This window comes from Podarcis muralis, chromosome 4 (assembly GCF_964188315.1).
Source record: "Podarcis muralis chromosome 4, rPodMur119.hap1.1, whole genome shotgun sequence".
Classification (NCBI taxonomy): domain Eukaryota; kingdom Metazoa; phylum Chordata; class Lepidosauria; order Squamata; family Lacertidae; genus Podarcis; species Podarcis muralis.
In genome coordinates, this window is record NC_135658.1 from 2,797,679 (window position 1) to 2,816,765 (window position 19,087).

The 19,087-nt window shown below is 44.7% G+C and overlaps 3 protein-coding genes across 13 annotated transcripts in view; 2 read left to right on the forward strand and 1 right to left on the reverse strand.

Moving 5' to 3' along the window:
* The window catches only part of LOC144327588 (uncharacterized), an 81,083-nt gene extending 77,635 nt beyond the window's left edge, over positions 1-3,448 (forward strand). For all 7 annotated transcript variants that reach the window (XM_077927928.1, XM_077927931.1, XM_077927929.1 and 4 more), the window contains one exon: positions 1,413-3,448. In XM_077927928.1, coding sequence (XP_077784054.1) covers positions 1,413-2,737 — 1,325 coding nt within the window. In that variant the 3' untranslated portion in view covers positions 2,738-3,448. The remainder of the gene's footprint in view (positions 1-1,412) is intronic.
* Positions 1-19,087, forward strand: part of LOC114595223 (uncharacterized) — a 646,585-nt gene that overhangs the window by 380,331 nt on the left and 247,167 nt on the right. For 2 of the 5 annotated variants that reach the window (XM_077927843.1, XM_077927837.1), the window contains exon 1: positions 18,692-18,784. The exons of 1 other annotated variant lie outside the window; for it this stretch is intronic. The gene's annotated coding sequence lies outside the window, so the exon portion shown is untranslated. Of the gene's footprint in view, positions 1-18,684; positions 18,785-19,087 lie in introns of those variants that run through there. 2 more of the 5 variants (XM_077927840.1, XM_077927839.1) reach the window with 2 other exon arrangements.
* The window catches only part of LOC144327580 (uncharacterized), a 290,636-nt gene that overhangs the window by 103,723 nt on the left and 167,826 nt on the right, over positions 1-19,087 (reverse strand). The window lies entirely within an intron of this gene.

Here is a 19,087-nt window from a genome sequence, read left to right on the forward strand (position 1 = left end):
AATCCGTGAGTGGGCGGTTCCTAAACTTTCCCCAGCAAAGCAGCTTCTTGACTCCCAGTCTGCACCTCCCCTCTCTGCGCGGATGCTTTCTGCGCAAGGAGGGTGTGGGTAACAGAGGACCCCTCTCCTCCCCACTCTGCCCAGGCAAGTTGTCCTGGCACTGTCTTGCCTCTTCCGACTCCTGCAGCGCCGCTCCACTGGAGGCGTGTTTATTCTGCTCTGTTGAAGAGGAGCTGCTTCCCATGATCCCTGGAGGCTCTCTGTAATCCATTCGGCTTTTCCTCTCTCCCTCCTGAACCGAGGGCAGTTCCCTGACAACGTGCTTCAGCATCTGGGAAAAGATCACCTGAGGAACGCTTCAGTTTGTGCGCAAGTCTTTCATTTATGCATTTTAGGGCATTTACATCCCCATTAATGATGTAAATTTTGCCCACACCTTTTGCTGCCATACAACCCCAGATCAACACAATATCTGAGTGTTTCGTGGTCGGTGTAATGCAAGTGGATGTAAATCTTATCTGATTCTTCTCCTCGTGTATGTTATGCCATCACTACCAAGCAATGAGATTTGGGTCTCATTGCTCCAAATAACACTGTTCCATTGTTCAGCTGTCCAGTTAACATGGGTTTAATCTTTTCAACCTTTGCTTGTGAGATGACAATGGCTTATTCCTTAGAATTATAACATTTTGACCAGTCCTTGCACTCAACTTCACATTAAATTGCGCCATGTCATCTTGTATACACCCAGATGATTTTCTTCTGTCATGTAGGGACAGTCTCTCCACTCGTCCATCGTTACTTGCCTTTGTGCACCTTTCCCTGCCTTTACCGGTCTGATTTTATAGTGACTAAGTCTCCTGATACCTCTTCAAAAATATATAATGGCCAGTCTGGTTAAGTTTTTCCTTATCTTTCATCAGTTTCTTCATAACTGTAGCATTGTTCATTAAACAGTACAATTTTACATCGCTTTCTGGATGACCAGTCAACTCTTTGTGCCATTTCTATAATTTTATTATGTTTTACAAGAACACAAAAAAACCAACCACAAAAAGACACACAGTCAACCTAAGCAAGTTGTGCTTCCTTTTTCTGGTTATTTGGCTATAACATTAGATAGAATATGGGTAAATGAACAATTTCCGTTGATACATAATTGTATGATATTACTCCAAAAGAAGCAGTGTTATGAGCCATCAAACCTCTGAAATACACTTTTCTGCAAAAGTCTTCCACAATTTTGGCCACTACTCTATAGTAAACAAAGCAGCAGTCAACAACTCAACAAAATCTGATAATAAATATGTTGGTTATTGACAAACAACAAAGGTAAGAAACACACACTGAACTCCCTTAATTTCTTCTCCATTTGTTCTTGAGGCTCTAATCCCTTTTTGTCTCCATTGCAGATTATGATGAAATCAAGAACAAAGGTGACCACGATAAAATCCCCAGAGAGGAAAAGCCACGTGAAAATTTGGAGTGTGGAGAAAGCTGCAGTCAGCGCTCCCATTCCACTTCCCATCAACAAAATATCCTTGGAAAGAAACTCTATCAGTGTGTGGAAAGTGGAAAGAGCTTCAGTTCGAGCTCGGGTCTCACTAAGCATCAGAGAATTCATACAGGGGAGAAACCCTATCAGTGCATGGAATGTGGAAAGAGCTTCAGTCAGGGCTCCTCTCTCACTAGGCATCAGAGAATTCATACAGGGGAGAAACCCTATCAGTGCGTGGAATGTGGAAAGAGCTTCAGTAAGAGCTCCAAACTCACTTCCCATCAAAGAATTCATACTGGGGAGAAACCCTATCAGTGTGTGGAATGTGGAAAGAGCTTCAGTCACAGCTCCTCTCTCACTTCCCATCAAAGAATTCATACTGGGGAGAAACCCTATCAGTGTGTGGAATGTGGAAAGAGCTTCAGTCAGAGCTCCAAACTCACTTCCCATCAAAGAATTCATACTGGGGAGAAACCCTATCAGTGTGTGGAATGTGGAAAGAGCTTCAGAAAGAGTTCCTATCTCACTTCGCATCAAAGAATTCATACAGGGGAGAAACCCTATCAGTGTGTGGAATGTGGAAAGAGCTTCAGTCAGAGCGCCAGTCTCACTTCCCATCAAAGAATTCATACAGGGGAGAAACCCTATCAGTGTGTGGAATGTGGAAAGAGCTTCAGTCAGAGCTCCAATCTCACTTTGCATCAAAGAATTCATACAGGGGAGAAACCCTATCAGTGTGTGGAATGTGGAAAGAACTTTTGTCACAGCCACAATCTCACTTCCCATCAAAGAATTCATACAGGGCAGAAACCCTATCAGTGTGTGGAATGTGGAAAGAGCTTCAGGAAGAGGTCCTCTCTCACTTCCCATCAAAGAATTCATACTGGGGAGAAACCCTATCAGTGTGTGGAATGTGGAAAGAGCTTCACTGAAAGCTCCTCTCTCACTTCCCATCAAAGAATTCATACAGGGGAGAAACCCTATCAGTGTGTGGAATGTGGAAAGAGCTTCAGTCAGAGCTCTGATCTCACTTTCCATCAGAGAATTCATACAGGGGAGAAACCCTATCAGTGTGTGGAATGTGGAAAGAGCTTCAGTACGAGCTCGGATCTCACTAAGCATCAGAGAATTCATTCAGGGGAGAAACCCTATCAGTGTGTGGAATGTGGAAAGAGCTTCACTGAAAGCTCCAATCTCACTTCGCATCAAAGAATTCATACTGTGGAGAAAACATATTAGTGTGTGGCTCATCTGCTTCTGGAGGCAGGGAATCCTGTTCAGGTTGGGATTCCTTAGGTTCAGCATCTGAATCTGCATCCCAGGCTATCACACCCGGAAGCAAAGTCTCATTGCGCTTTCCTTTACTGAAGCTGAATTCAGTGCGCTGTCTGAGCTTTGCAGGGAATTGGAATTCTATGTTTGTTTGGTTCAAGAAATCTGCAGGGATTGTTGTTTGCCTGTCACGGTGTGGGAGGACAATCAACCCTGTCTGAAGTTGGCAGAGTCTGGGCAGTTTAAGGCCAGAACCAAACACCTAGACATCCATTTCCAGAATGTGTCAGAGTATCCAGTTAGGCTTGGTGAGATTGCAGTACTGTCCAAGCCAGAAGAACCTGGCAGATGGGGTCATGAAACCTTTGAGCTTTCAGCATCATGGGGAGTTCTGTAAAGGTCTGTGTTTGGGGTAAGTGGTGAAACCTACGAGCCCCCAGCAGTGCAGGACGAGAGGGGGTGTGATGGGGAATCGGAGCTTACAGGGTTAACAGCTCAGAACCCATCGTCCTGTCTGTTCTGGGGAGGAGCTGTCTCCAACTTCTGGAGAAGCTGTTTCTTTGTTCTGTCTGACTTTCGCTTTTGCTGCCAGGCAAGGAAGCAAGATGACTGCTGTCTCGGATGGTTTGTTTATTTTTACTGTTCTGCTGTAAATAAAGCTGTTAGTTTAGAACAACAGCGTGTGGACTCTTTTTTTATTATTAATTTTCTTTATTTAGGAAAGATACACTCTTTACATCATTATTCAGATATATACACGCATAAAAATTTCCATCATAGAAGGAAATAGGAAAAAAAAAGAAAGAAAAAGAAAAAGAAGAAAGAAATAGTAAAGAAGAAAGAAAGAAAGAAAAAGTAACATACAATAGTACAAATACAAAACTTCCGTCCAACTCGATTTTGGAAATACATAATCTTACATTGATTCGCAGTATTACTAAAACGTTATACGTCAATGCTTTTAATTATCGTCGATTGATAAATTGTTTAATCCCTGGCTGCTTTCAAAATAAATTAGAAATTTGTTCCATTCGTCTTTGAGTTTAACTGTGTTATTTTGTCTTATTTTTTGGGTTAATCTCGCTAATTCGATATATTGGTATAACCTCATTTGCCACTCTCCAACCGTGGGTACATCAGGAGTTTTCCATTTTTGTGCAATTAGAATTCTTGCCGCTGCCATAGCATATTGAATAAAGGTTTGATCTATTTTCTTTATTTCTTTACCAATCATTCCTAAAAGAAACAACTCAGGGGTTTTAGGAAAATTATATCTCAATTTTTTTTTCAATTCTTCATGTATTTGCTTCCAGAATTCCTTCACCACATCACAGGTCCACCAAATATGGAAAAAGGTCCCGACCCTGTCCCTACATCTCCAACAGGTGTTATCAACATTATTATACATCTTTCTTAGCATTACTGGGGTCAAGTACCAGCGATATATCATTTTCTCTAAGTTTTCACGTAGGGCTACACATGCTGTGAATTTTACACCTTTTGTCCACAATATCTGCCAGTTTTTATACTCTATGTTATGACCAAGGTCTTTTTCCCATTTTACCAACGCTCCCTTCATCAGATCCTCCTTAGTATCCCACTCCAATAATTGTTTGTACATTTTGGAGAGAAGTTTTTCATTACTCTCCAAAATTTCCACCTGAAACCTTGATTTTTTTCCACTAAAACCCACTCTCTTATGCTCGCCCCATAAAGCATTAATCTGATGGTAGAGCAGCCACTCTTTTATTCTGTCTTTCAGCTGCTCATAGGGCTTCACCTTCCATCCTGCTTCTGTCTTCACTAAAAGGTCCTCATATGTACATCTTTCATCAATCATGTTTATTCTCTTACTTTTAATAATATCAATTGGAGACAGCCACCCTGGAATGCCTTTTTCGATCACTTTTTTATACCTCTTCCACACCTCTAGTAGTGGGCCTCTAATTACATGGTTGGAGAAGCCTCTATGAACTTCTCCTTTCTCTTGCCAGAGGTAGGCATGCCACCCGAATCTAATATTAAAGCCCTCCAAGTCCAATAAGTCTGTATTTTGGAGGGTGGCCCACTCCTTTATCCAACATAGGCAGGATGCTTCATAATAGAGCCTAATATTCGGGGCTGCAAAACCGCATCTCTCTCTTGAATCTGTCAGATATTTAAACTTTATTCTGGCTCTCTTTCCCTGCCAGATGTACTTGGTCAGGGTTTTTTGCCAGTTCTTAAAGAGGGAGGTACCTTTAATAATCGGAATATTTTGAAACAGAAATAGTAGTCTCGGAAGGATACACATCTTAATTGCAGACATTCTCCCTGTCCATGATAGTTTCAGTCTGTGCCAGGTGTCCATATCTTTTTTGATATCCTGCCAGGCCTTGCTATAATTATCCTCAACCAAATTTATGTTTTTTGGTGAGAGCCAAATTCCCAAGTATTTGACTTTGTTCACAATTGTAATACCACTTTTTTCTTCCAGTTGGATTTTATCCTGTTCTGTCATATTCTTAGTTAGAATTTTTGTTTTTTTCCTGTTTAATCTGAAGCCCGACAGTCTGCCAAATTCCTCTAAGAGTTCTATTACCCTACTTGTACTGTCCACTGGATTCTCCATGGACAGGACCAAATCATCGGCATAGGCTTTAAGCTTGAATTCCTTCTTTCCAATTTTTATCCCCCTCACATTTACTGCCTCTCTTATTCTATTTGCGATTACTTCCAATATCATTATAAATAACAAGGGGGACAAAGGGCAGCCCTGCCTTGTACCTTTCTTAATCTTAAAGGGTTTAGTCAAATTTTCATTTATAATCAACCTGGCCTGCTGCTCTGAATATATTGCCCTTATACCATTCATGTAGGGACCTTCAATACCTGCCTTCTCCAGGCATTGTGATAAAAATTCCCAAGAAACATTATCAAAAGCCTTTTCGGCATCTATAAAGATCAGTGCTGCAGGGACGTCTATTCTCATATCTAAGTATTCAATGATGTCTAGTATGTGGCGGACATTTTCTTTCTGGTGTCTGTTAGGGAGAAATCCTGCTTGATCTTTGTGTATATGCTTTGTTAGGAGCTTCTTAAGTCTGCCAGCCATGATATCGGCAAAGATCTTATAATCGTTATTAAGCAAAGAGATTGGTCTATAATTTTTTACATCTGTTTTTTCTTTCTCTGATTTTGGGATCAAGGTTATATAAGCCATTTTCCACGACTCGGGGATCTTCCCTCCCTGGAGAATGTTATTGATCACATCTTTAAGCACTGGGGCTAGGTACTCCCCTAATGTTTTGTAATATTTTGCAGATAAGCCATCTGGACCTGGGGCCTTCCCCATCTTCATCCTACCGATGGCTTCCTTTATCTCATTTACTGTGATCTCCTTATTCAGATGTATCCTATCCTCCTCTGTTATATATCTCCTCTCAATATGATCCAGGTAGTTCTTAATTTCGACACTATTTTCTCTTCCTCCTTCGTACAACTTTTCAAAAAATTGGGTAAACCTGTTTTCTATCTCCTCTGGGTCTTCTATGGTGTTATCCTCTATTATTATTTTATTTATCACATTTTGTTTCTTTCTTTTTCTTAACTGCCAAGCCAATAGCTTCCCCATTTTATTTGCCGATTCGAAATATCTTTGCTTTGTGAATTTAATTTTCCATTCTATCTCCTGATTTAGTATTGCCGAGTATTGAGATTGAAGCACCCTAGAGGCTCGGATGGCATCATCATCTGTTGGGTTTATAACCAATTTTCTCTCGTAATTTCTCAATTGAGAGAGGATGTCCTCTTTCTTACGTTCCCTTACCTTTTTTCTGTGACTGTTTTGTTGTATTAGGAAACCCCTCAGCACCGCCTTACTGGCGTCCCAAACCACGTCTATAGGGGTTTCTTTGTTCAGGTTTAAGTCTAAGTATTCTTTTAGGGTACCTTTAATTTTTTCCCTCACCTCTTCGTTATCAAATAGGTTCTCACACATTCTCCACCTATATTGTCCCTTCACTTCATTTTTTATTTCCATGTCTAGGGCGCAGTGATCAGATATTGTCCTGGGATAAATTTTACAGCTCTTCACCCTCAGCGAAAGTATTCTTGTCATCCAGATCTGGTCGATTCTACCCCAGCTCTGATGGGGTTCGGAGTAGTGAGTAAACTGTTTAAGGGAGGGGTTTTTGTGCCTCCAGATATCAATTAAATCTAAATTCCCTTCCATATCATCAAAGGATTTCGGCAATTTCCCCCTAGCCAATTTCCCCTTCTTATCACTCCTATCCAGATCCGGCACCGGGACGCCGTTCATGTCCCCAAGCAGGACTAGTTTGTGGACTTCCAGTTCTAATAACATACTTTCGAGTTTCTCAAAAAACTCTGCTCTGTTTGAATTCGGTGCGTATACCGTCACAACATTGATTTTCCCCCCCCCGGAAATTTAATTGAACCCCTAGGATTCTTCCTTCCTCATCTTTGCATATCAGGGTCGGTTCCCACTTCTCTTTAACATATATTACTACTCCTCTTTTTTTTTCTTCATCAGAATTAATAAAGTCTACTCCTAACCTTTTATTCACCAGGATGTGTTTATGTTTCTTAGCAATATGTGTTTCCTGAAAGCAAATTACATCATACTTTTTATTTTTCACAACTTTTTCGACTTTATTCCTTTTAACCTTGTCGTTCAACCCATTTACATTCCAGGATAAAAATTTTAGTGTGTGTGTTATTTTTTGCCTTTGTCTGTTTCTGAACCTTCAACCGGGTTTGCGGGCTATAATCTAAACGCCTTTGTTTCCTGAGGTCTCCCCCTCTTCTGCCGTCTCCCCTCCCACTACGGCCTCATCATCATCTTCCTCTGAATCTCCTACCCCCTCCCCTGCTCCCCCCCTTTCCTCCTGTCCGCCCCTTATTTCCCCTTCCTCTTCTTCCTCCCTATTCTTTACTCTGCTCTCTGCCTTTCCCAAATCTTTTTCGTATCTTCTCAGAAACTTGTCCGCCTCCTGTGTGTCCAACAACCTAAACTTTTTCTCTTTGTAAAAAAAACTAATCCCCTCCGGGAATTCCCATCGAAATGGGACCCGGTTTCTCTTCAATGCTGCTGCCACTTGTTTATAACCTTCTCTTTTACGAAGCAGCCTCACTGGTATTTCTTTATAAATAATGATAGGCCTTCCATCAATTCTTAGTCTGTTGTTATAGCTCTTTCTCAAAATTAAGTTTTTCATTTCCAAAGAATTAAAAATCACCAGGCAGTCCCCCAGGAATTTACTTGCTTTCAAATGTTTGGGCTTAGTCATTCTAAATACGTTATCTACGGTAGAAGCCATCTCCTCCTCCCTTAAACCTAGCCAATTGGAAAGTTCTTTAATCATCTTCCCTCTTATGTCCTCATTCCTGTCCTCCACTACTCCCCTGAATTTAAGATGAAGCTGTTTTAACCGCATATCTGCCATGGCTAGGTTATCCCAGATCTTATCTTGGGAATTACTCAGCTCCCCCAACTCTTCTTTTACCTTCATTGTCTCCTTTTTTTGTTCCCTCATCTCTTTCTGCAGCTTTTTATTAGATTCCTCAATCATTTTGGACTTTGCAGAAAGATCTTGAATTTTGGTAGAGAGTTCACCAACTGCTCCTTCTATTTTTTTGTCAATCCTCTCCTGAACCTCTCCCAATTTGTTTTCCATATATATTGCATTTTGCTTAAATTCCTCCTTTATTCTAGCCCACAGATTGTCTAAATCTTTAATTTCCTCCTGTCTCGACAGCTTTCTTTCTCCCGGGGTCCCACCCCCTTTCTTCCAGTCTTTTCCATCCTTTCCCATCATTTCCTCCTATCACCACCTAAAAAATTTGCTTCAACCTTCAACCCCACCCTTGTTTCCTTCCCTTTTCAACCCTCCAGTTAAACACAATTATAAACAAAGATTATCATTAATAAAAGAGAGGGAAAAGAAAAAAAGAAAAAAGGAGAAGAAGACCAATTTCCAAACCGGATCAAGCAGCTGCCTCGGATAGAGATCCAAAATTAAAATTCAGGTGACCCGGGCAGAGATCCTATAAACAGTCCAACGCAACAGTTTGTGCAGTCCAGCAGAAGGGGTTGAGGGGGGGGGCACGGGATCAAACCTTCCCAACTCCTGGGGATCCCTTTCTTCACTCCTTACCAGTCTACTTCTCCAGCCCGCTCTGCTTCAAAAGGGCAAAAGTTTAATAGTCTAATAAACAAACTTAAAGATGTTTAGTCCTGCTTAGTCCACTTTTAACCCTTGTTGTCCAAGTCCAGGTTATGGTTATAGATTATAGATGTAGTTCAAATTATAGTTATGGTCCAGATTATGGTCAGCGTCCAAAATTCAGGTTCCAAATACCGCAGTCGGTATCCCAGTCAAATTATAAAGCACCAGTTAGGCATCACGTCACCTCCTTTGTTTTTAAGATCCCTTGTCTAGTTCCAACCACCCAGGGGTATCCTCCCAAAAAGGGCGGGTGGGCAAGCACGGGGAAGGAAAGCGAACACGGAAAAGCAAAATGTGGCGGCAGATACAGAGACTTTAAGGTCCTCTCGCCCTAAGCCTGCTGTGCCCGCTACCGCCTTCTCGTCCTTTACCTGCCACCGTCCTTCCTCCAAAGTAGACCTTAAGCTCCTTCTGAAGGTGTCTTAGACAATTAGCCGTTCCGGGTCTTAAATAAACAATTATAAGCTATAAACGCCAGGAAGTGCTTATCTCTCTGTAAAACCACAAGAACATCCCCAAAAAACGAACTGAGAAACACACCAGGGTCCGGTTGATCCTTAATATCCACTGCTGTCCTTTCTTTGATCCTCACCACAGATTATTCTTACTCAAACAAACTTTCCAAAGACTCCTTACGCCATCGACTTTCCGCCTGCGCCATCTTATATCCTCCACCGTGCGGACTCCCAAAAGCAATCCTAAGTCCTCCAGGCACCGCCCAGCTTCACGAGTGGCTTTCGCCTTGCACACTGCGTTTTTATATGAAAATAAAAGAAAACGCCTTAAAAACGCTGGGGGGTTCCGTTCCTTTCTTAAGGCGGTCCGTCGCTTCTTCCAGCTGGAGCTTGAGGCGTCGCTCTACAGAGTCGTTACCGTCCCAATTCGCGTTCGCGGTCCTCGTTGACTCCTCGTACCAGACTCAGGAGAACGGTGCGACCGCTTCCACGCTGCTGGGTATCTTTCCCCTAAGGGTACCCCCCTTAGGGTTTTTGGGGTGCGCTTCGCCCTGACGTCTCCCCAAGCCTCTGCAGAGCCCAGAAAACCGAGAGCGGGTTTTCCGCGCTTCTTCGCTGGGCGCGACCGGAACCGGAAGTGTGAAGCTGAACTGAATGCATTGTTTTATTCACTTGTGGATTGTGAATGGTTGCAGGGGCGCCGACTTATAAAAAATATTGGGGGAGCCCGCGAAAGCTCATGAATAATAAATAAGCTCATGAATATGCAGATAAAGTGGCGCTGCCTCCTCGTGAGCGAATAGGGGAGAGCGTGCTGCGCCTATTAATCAGCTCCGAAGGAAATTGGGTGGAGCTTTTGCTCGGGAGGGAGGGCAGGAGGCATGCAGCCCGACCCTGTGCATTTTGGGCTGGGGGAGGGGCGGCGGTGGCGCTCTGCTGGAGGGGCGCCCGAGATTATTGGGGAGGCGGAGCCCCCCCAAACGAAATTTTGAGGGGGCTCGGGCCCCCTCAGGCCCCATGGAGTCGGCGCCTATGAATGGTTGTTACAGTTGTGTAAAGACATGAGAATTCCTGTCAAATGTCCAATTCAGATTATGACTTCTGAAGGTTGTAAGCAAAGCACGAAGCACTTGCAATTGAAGCTGCAACATACTAGAGAATGTGTTGAGAAAGGACTCGTAACGGTGTCCTACATGCCAGGTAATGAAATTCCTGCTGATTTATTGTCTAAGGTTGTTCCGAAGGATCAACACTGTACCTATGTACAGAATTGGGTTTGTACTGATAATGTACTGACACGCTGCCCAGTGGTGTTCACAGAAAGGGGGAGGATGTTAGTTTCTGTTTCTCACTGCAGCTGTGTGGAGTCCCAGGACTCTGTTTAGATTCCAGAGACCTTGCAGTCTCACGGGAAAGGGAGACGGGATGTGACGTTAGTGATTTCCTGTTTCCTTTGTACCTTTGTTCAGTTGCTCTCTGCTTTCATAGAGAGAGGATGTCTTTTCTGTTCTGCGTAGTTTAGAAATAAAACCCTTTACAATGTAACCAAACCTCTCGTCTCTTCCCTGTGCTGGGAACCCTGCTGGATAGAATGGGCTTGAGGCCTTATCAAAGGCTCAGGTCATTATACACGTCGGAGGCGATTTCAAAGGCTCAGCTCGGAGGAAGATGAGGCCTTATCGGCTTGGCCGAGCAGAGATTCCGACAAAGATCCACAAAATGTTTAGGGGTCTGCGTACCCCCAGGGAAAAAAGCACTGGATCTAGCCATCATCTTTCTTTTTTCTTTTACAAACATTTTATTGGTTTTGAATGAATCATAGAATTATAGAGTTGAAAGGGACCCCAAGGGACATCTAGTCCAGTCCTCTGAATGCAAGAAACTCAGCTAAAGCATTCATGACAGAATGAACCACGCACATCACAAACACAATAACAACAGTTATGTAGAAGTGTCCATGTACTGTTCGAGTAGGAACCAAGACGAGTGACCAGTGGAATGAATAAATGTTTACTCCCAGCATCTAGTGCTTAAACCAAAGGGAAGCACTATCTCCATATTGATGCAGTGGGAAGGGGGTGGGGGTGGCGAAACTGCCTGTCCAAAGAGAAGAAGAGAAGGAGGAGTTTGGATTTGATATCCCGCTTTATCACTAACCTAAGGAGTCTCAAAGCTGCTCACGATCTCCTTTCCCTTCCTCCCCCACCACAAACACTCTGTGAGGTGAGTGGAGCTGAGAGACTTCAGAGAAGTGTGAGTAGCCCAAGGTCACCCAGCAGCTGCATGTGGAGGAGCGGGGAAGCGAACCCGGTTCACCAGATTACGAGTCCACCGCTCTTAACCACTACACCACGCTGGCTGATGTTGTTTCATTCCCCCTCTTTTTTTTGTTAGGGTGTATATTAATTTCCCAATAAAAAACCTCCAACTAACATATCAAATCATAATCCAATAAAAATAAAAAACTAAAATAAAAAAGATCAAATTGTCTTCCGAATTGTAATTTTGATTTTATGACTTCCCATAGCCTGAACCTCGAAGCATATCCAAATCTCAGTCCTGCTTCTCATTTCATTCCCCTTCTAACAACTCTGCTGTGTTGTGTCAAATGTCCATACAGATTTATATGCCATCTTTGATCAGTCCTGCCTGCAGTTGTTGGTCCACCCTGAAGCTCGCAATGCCTCATGGAATCATAGAATCATAGAGCTGGAAGGAAACCCCAGGGGTCACCCAGCCCAACCTCATGCATTGTTGGAATCACCGCTGAACAATCCCTGGTGGATGGTCCTCCAACCTCTGTTTAAAAATCTCCAACGAAGGAGAGTTCACCACCTTCCGAAGGAGTCTGTTCCCCCATCAAACTGCTCTTACTGTCAGAAAGTTCCTCCAAATGTTTAGTTGGAGTCTTCTTTCATGCCATTTGAATCCAACCTTCTGGAGAAGCAGGATATAAACTTGCTCCATCTTCCATGTGGCAGCCGTTCAGATAGTTTAATATGGCTATCATATCCTCTTTTCCAGGTTAAACATACCAAATTGCCTCAGCCATTCCTCATAAGGCTTGGTTGTTCTCCTGTTATATACATTCCAGAGTTAGACAAAAAAGATTCATACACTTTCTGATACTGAAGAACCTCCTGCTTCCATAAAAGATTGCCTATAAATGATCATACCTGAGCTATCTGGAGTCAGTCATACTGAGGACCCCTCAACTGGATTCACAAAGGTTATTATAAGATGGGTCAGCACCACTCAAGAAGGTCCTGAACATAGAACAACCCCCTGGATGTCCACCCCTTGTACTGGAGATATTTATTTTGATCATGAAAATCCAGAAATGGAATTAGTGGAGATTTCTGAGGACCTACAGTATTCCTCCATCTCTTCCATGTTTCTCAGGTTGCACACAGAAATGACATATTTATGTTGTTCTGTATGTAATACTGTAATAGACTGCTTTAACAAATGATGGCCAAGTTTCTTTCCTAATTTTAATCATATCTCTGGCCTAATAAAATCTGGAACTTTTGATGCCATGTTATTCTGGGTTTCCAGTCCTGAAAAAGCAGGGATTTATTCAGTGGTGGTGACCCTTTTTCAGCCTCAGGGCCATGTTTTCTTATCAAAAGCTTTCTGGGAGCCACATCCCAGAGGTGGTTGTGGCAAAATGGGTGTGGTCAGACATATACCCTATAGGAATACTCGTCTCTACAAATTTGCTCATACACATTTGCTCCTGCACATGACTGTGGCATGATGGGAAGCCTCGCTGCTAAGCTTTGCTTCTGTACATGATGCTGCACAAACCGTTCTTAAGACATTCTCTCATCATCCCAGAATGTTCAGTTAAGTTTGAGGTCATGAAAACATTACACTCTGACCTGTTCTTAATGCATAGTTGACCACGTCTATTGGAAGGTAATTGTTTAAGTCTTGGTATATTAATCATTAGTTATACTTAAATTAGGAGGTTTTCGTGCCTGTCTAGTTCTGTGCTCCCTTTTCCAGCCTTTAATCTATTGGTGATTGATGCCTATATGTAACCTTTGCTTTGTACTTGTGCTAACCAATCAGCAACCAGCACATACGTGGCAATGCATGTAATATTCAATGAAAGAGACTCCTCGAGACATGCTCGAGAGGTGCCTCCCACATGACGCTCGCTACTCGTCTGTCGTTTATTCCAACCCAACAATACCCCTCTTCATCCAGGCAACCAAGAGCAATTATCATAGTTCCAAGACAGATGGCAGTTGGGTAAAATCACTTGGGGAGAGTGCAGAATGGGGCCCGTGAGGGATGTGGCCAGGGCAGGGTCCTGAGGGCAAGACAGAGCTGCCAGGAGGCCAGTACAGTGGTACCTCTGGTTATGAACGCTTCTGGTTACAAACGCTTCTGGTTACGAACTCCGCTAACCCTGAAGTAGCTGCTTCTGGTTGTGAACTTTGCCCCAGGATGTGAATGGAAATTGTGCACAGGAGGTGTGTGCGCAGTGGGAGGTTCCATTAGCGAAAGCGCGCCTCAGGATAAGAGGCTTAAGAATGGACCTCTGGAACGAATTAAGTTCGTAACCAGAGGTACCACTGTATTCAGTTTCGAGGTATGGGGTTGGGGGGGGATTCTCCTTGTGATTTCAAGAACGGAGCCTCATACTAAATCCCCAATCAGTAGGACTTCATTCAGTAATGCATTACATTTCCATTAGGACACAGACTATACAGCATAGGCAAAGTATGCATAATCTTAGCTGTTCTTCCTTTACCCAACCACTTTCTGCCTCGTCTGCACTTCACCATCTCTCATCAAGCCATAGTTCATGAAAAACACTTACCCAACCCATTTGATTTTAGTATCTGTGTCAGAACCCGCCTTGTACCTTATCTGGAGTTATTTTTCTCTTTAACAATCGGCCATTAATTTCCCCTTTAACTGGTTTTTACTAGTCTTGTGGTCAGTTCCCATTCCTGTGTATGTTACGCTGGCCTCACTTATTAATGGGCCTAACCTGGGTCTTTTTTTCAGCCAGAACTTGCTGGAACTCAGTTCTGACCCCTCTTGGGTGGGTGCCATTGCCATTCTAAGAAAATGAGGGAGGTGTTCTGAAACTTCTTTTTTTTAGAAAAATAGCACTGGACCTAACAGTTGCCCTACCTCAGTTCCCCATTCTTTTAAAAAATAAAAATCTGACTAATTATATTCATCAATGCATACAGGTATCACACTGTTTTATTCTCTGCCTGCCAACCCACCTATCTGGTATTCCTGCTCTGCCCATTACAGGATTCTCTGTGAATTCCCTCTAGCTGTGAAGCTGTTGTCTCTTTCAAGCTACCTTCTGTTCCACTCTTCCCAAGTCTGCTGGAGATGTAGAATGATAGAGAATCCTAAGCCTGGAGGTGGGATTGGGGTCCGCTCTCCACAGTCCCCCTGACTCTGTAACCTTGGAAGAGATGCTCCAGGTCTGAGCAGTTTGGATGCCATGGGAATTGGGATGGAACAAAGCTCTTTCTACAGTGAAACAACCCTTCGAGATGTCCACCCTAGCGCTTCCACAGAAACACTATACATTTTATTTATATCCCGCCCTCCCCAGCCGAAGCCGGGCTCAGGGCGGCTAACAACAATAAAACAGTACAACAGTACAACACAACAGAACAATCTAAAATCATTCATTATAAAATTCAACCAGAGTGTAGGATGGAGGGGCTCACAGCATTGACACCCCCAGCAGGTCTGGCTTCTCCATCTGTCGCAGCTTTGGCTCCGGCACAGAGGAAGCCGGTCTCTGGGTCTCCCACAACTGTCTCTGGGTCTTGCTTTCCTAGTTAGACAGCCCCCCCCCCCAGTTAGCCTGGCTTGCCCCCCCCCCCTTTGCTGCAGCTCTTGCAACCCAGCACCTTCGTTGGGGATGCTGAGGAGGACACTCAAGTGGCCAGGGAAGGCCCTTGTCTTGCCAAGAAACTTGTCTGTGGGAATCGTGCATCCATAATGCTATGGAAATGGTGAATGTCTTCTAGAATTCTCTGGTGTCACCAGAAGAGAAAGCCGTTCTTTTCAGTCAGGTCTGTTATCAACTGCAGAGGATGAGTAGCCTTGGGAGCCTCTTGGGGAGATGGAAGTGATGAAAGGACTGAATCCACGAGGGAGAGCCACGTGCTCTGAGATGGGGGAACCTTCGGGCAAAGGCCAGCAGAGAAGGGATGCTGTTGACTGCTGGTTTCTGTTCCTCCCCACTTTCCCAAAGGGCGTAACATCTGAGGTCCTGCCGCAGGAAAGAGCATCTCAGGGTCAGGGTCCAGTCTGGGCCAAAGCGGCCCTCCGCTGCCTCCACCACAGAGTCCATGGCTCTCGTCTATATTATTGCACTTTATGTGTTGTTTATGTGCAAGATAAACATTTGATAATGTGATAAGACTATACAGAAGAGTATTGTTTATGTGACTGCACACCCAGTTACGTCTTGTGTGTTTGTCCATTCCAGGAACAGCATTCCTGACCCAGATTTTCACAAGAAGTCCCTAAGATGATTCCCCTTTCAAACAGGATACGTGAATCTAAGCCAGTAGGGTCCTCCTCTCTGGCAGACGGACAACCCCGTCCCCAAACCCCCACTTCCCAGACTTCCCCATGGGGGTCCCCCACACCACCCATCACTCACCAGGATGGCCTCAGAGCCCCCTGAGCTGAGCTGCCTGGCAGTTGTGAATCACCTCCGGCAGGTACAGCTGATCTTCTTCCAGCAGCTGAAAGGCAAAAGTCAGGCTGTCAGTTCCTCACGAAGGGAGGGCTTCTCCACATCCCAGAGTGCAGAGTGGGGGGCAAGGAGGGCAGGTCTGAGTCCCTGCTCTGGTTCTCTCCGATACTCACGTCTGGGGGAGGGATGTGCAACTGCAGCACATCTGCAAAGAGAAGGACATGGGGACAGGTGAGTCCTCCCTGAGCACCTGGCAAGGCTATTCCAAGAGTGTTCTCCTGGGTTTCAAGTCCTACGGCAGGGAAGGAGGGACATCCCAACCCTTGGGGACCAATCCTGGCCTCCTTCAACCAGAATGTGGCTCCCCAGGCTAACAAGATGGTCAATATCCGGTTCCACTCCACCCTTTTAAAATTTAAATCTCAAAACAGATCCTAACTTTCAGAGCATGTAAACCACATGAGTAGAAAGACTTCTGCTCCACTCACAGAAGTAGGACTATACTTCCTTCTCCTACCTGTAAAGTAAACGTCTATGTAACAAAACCGAATCGACCAAAGTCTGCCTTCTTCCGTCAACCTCAGCTTTGCTCTTCAAGCCAAAAGACAACACTTCCTGTAGTGATCAGGTGGGATTGCTATGAGGATTTATAACAAATATAGAGTAAGCCTTCTGTGTCAGCAATGAAAGCATTGCGTTGACTGGGTTTAAAGTATTTTCATATGATTCTTGATCAATCCACTCCTCTGCATCCCTGTTCCATTTCTCTTTCTTCACAAGTCACGTACCCACTTAGACAGGCAGGCGTCCTGGGTCATCAAAGACAGGGGGCAGTTTCTTTGCTGTAGCTTTTCTGATATGTTAATCTTAGGCTGTTAATTTTAGGGCCAGGAAACAGGTCTCACATAAAGGTGATAATGATTGTTGTCCTCCTGGCCATCCTTCTTATCATATGTATTGATTGTTTATGACCTCCGGGGTTGCTGAATGCACTCCTTTTAAGTTTTCATTCATTTACCCCCCAAATATGCACGCTTAACTAGTGTTTGTAGTTTAACTTTTCCCCACGTGGGGTCTGTTGAAATGCTCAGAAGAAATCTGATTGGTTCTTATAAACACTCTGTGAAAAGTTCTTTTGTGAATAAAACGACCTGGGCCGAGGGGTAGACAGAGAGAGACACAGACAGAGATTATTATAGGCACCCTTCCCAGAGTCTTGCTGGTTCAAGCCTCTGTGTGTATTCTTGTTAATCAGAGTTGAATCCTTCCTTTACTTTGGGAACGCCTCACTTCCCCGTCCCCGGGCGAAACCCCCTGGCCTTTCATTGGTAGAGCTGCCACCACGCCGGTAGCGTTTACCTCAGCAGGGACTGACTGAGCGGGCGGCGAGATGCTTTCAGCCTCGGACACTTGGTGGGTCCTGAAATGGCCATGCAGGCCAGATTCACGACCCTGGAGGGCTGGATTCAGCCCATGGGACATAGTACGAGGACCCCTGGCCTACACTGACTGGCAGCAGCTCCCCAGAGTTTCAGGCAGGGATTTCGTCCAGCCCTTGCAGGAGATGCCAGGGGCTGACAATGGGACATTCTGTATGCCAAGCAGATGCTCTAGGGCTCCCCATATTTCACTAGCCTTTCAATGTTATGCTATTAGCAACCGTGGAGATTCCACCTGCCTCTTTCGAAAGGAGAACAGTCACCTGGTCAATTTAATTAATTAATTAATTAATTAATAATAATTTATTTATACCCCGCCAATCTGTCTGGGTTTCCCCAGCCACTCTTGGCGGCTTCCAGCAAAATATTAAAATACAATAGTCCATCAAACATTAAAAACTTCCCTAAATATAATAATAACAATAACCATCCATTTTCAGTCCATTGAATTAGCAATTAAGCATATTGTATATTAGTATAAAAAGCATGCATAGGAAAGTATTACTCATTTATGAAGAGAATAGGATTTATTTATTTTGAACTTCGCTTGGTTCCTCCTTGGCCGCCAGTGCAATGGTTTCAGCAGGGCTAGAACTCAGGACCCGCTGCCTTGAGGGACATCTAAGAGCAGTTGGGCAGGGGAAAGGTCTCCCTTGGGAGGTGGTGGACTCTCCTTCCTTGGAGGTTTCTGAGCAGAGATCGGACGGCCATCTGCCATGGATGCTTTAGCTGAGATTCCTGCATTGCTGGGGGTTGGACTAGATGACCCTGGGATCCCCTCCTATCTCTCCACTCCTGAATTCCTGGAGGAGCTTCCTTGCCTCCTGCAAAGCCCTTTTCCCTGCAAGCTCTTCCTCTGGTTTCTGGCCAAGGGAGGGAGATACTCAGAGTCCAGCCAAGAGCCTCACCCCCAAAAGGATATCTGGGCATTGGCGTAGCCGGGGGGGGGGGGCAACTGCCCCCCTAAATGCATAAAAAATAATAGAAATCTGAGAGAGGGCTGAGCTGGAGGGACTCGGCTTGGCAAGGGTTAAAGGGAACTGAGCTGCCTTCCTAGAGAGGACAGGAAGCAAGGGGGGGCTGGTCCTCCAGAGCCAAGGCCCCTCGCTCCCCAGTCCTTTCCTGCAAGGAAGGGGGGTGTTGCTTTGTGTCTCTGCTGCAAGGGCTGCCTCGCTCTCCCCTCCTGGGATCTGGTGAGTCTCCTCTCTCTCTGGCATCTGGTGGGGGTCCCAGGGCTGCAGCAGGGGAGGGGGCCTGGGGGGCCTGATCTGCTCATGCGGGGGGGGGGACCCCAAGTCAGGGAGGAGAGGGTCCTGCCAGGGAGGGGCCAGGTCTGCCACGCTCTCCTTCCTGCAGATCAGAGGATCCCAAACTCATATGGCCCTCCGCCCCCCCCTTTCAGAAAAAATCTCCCTTCTTTAAACAAAGGAGTCCCTGGGGCTTTAACTCTGTGTGACGTCACTCAGCCTCATTGCACAACAGAGGAAACATCTGCA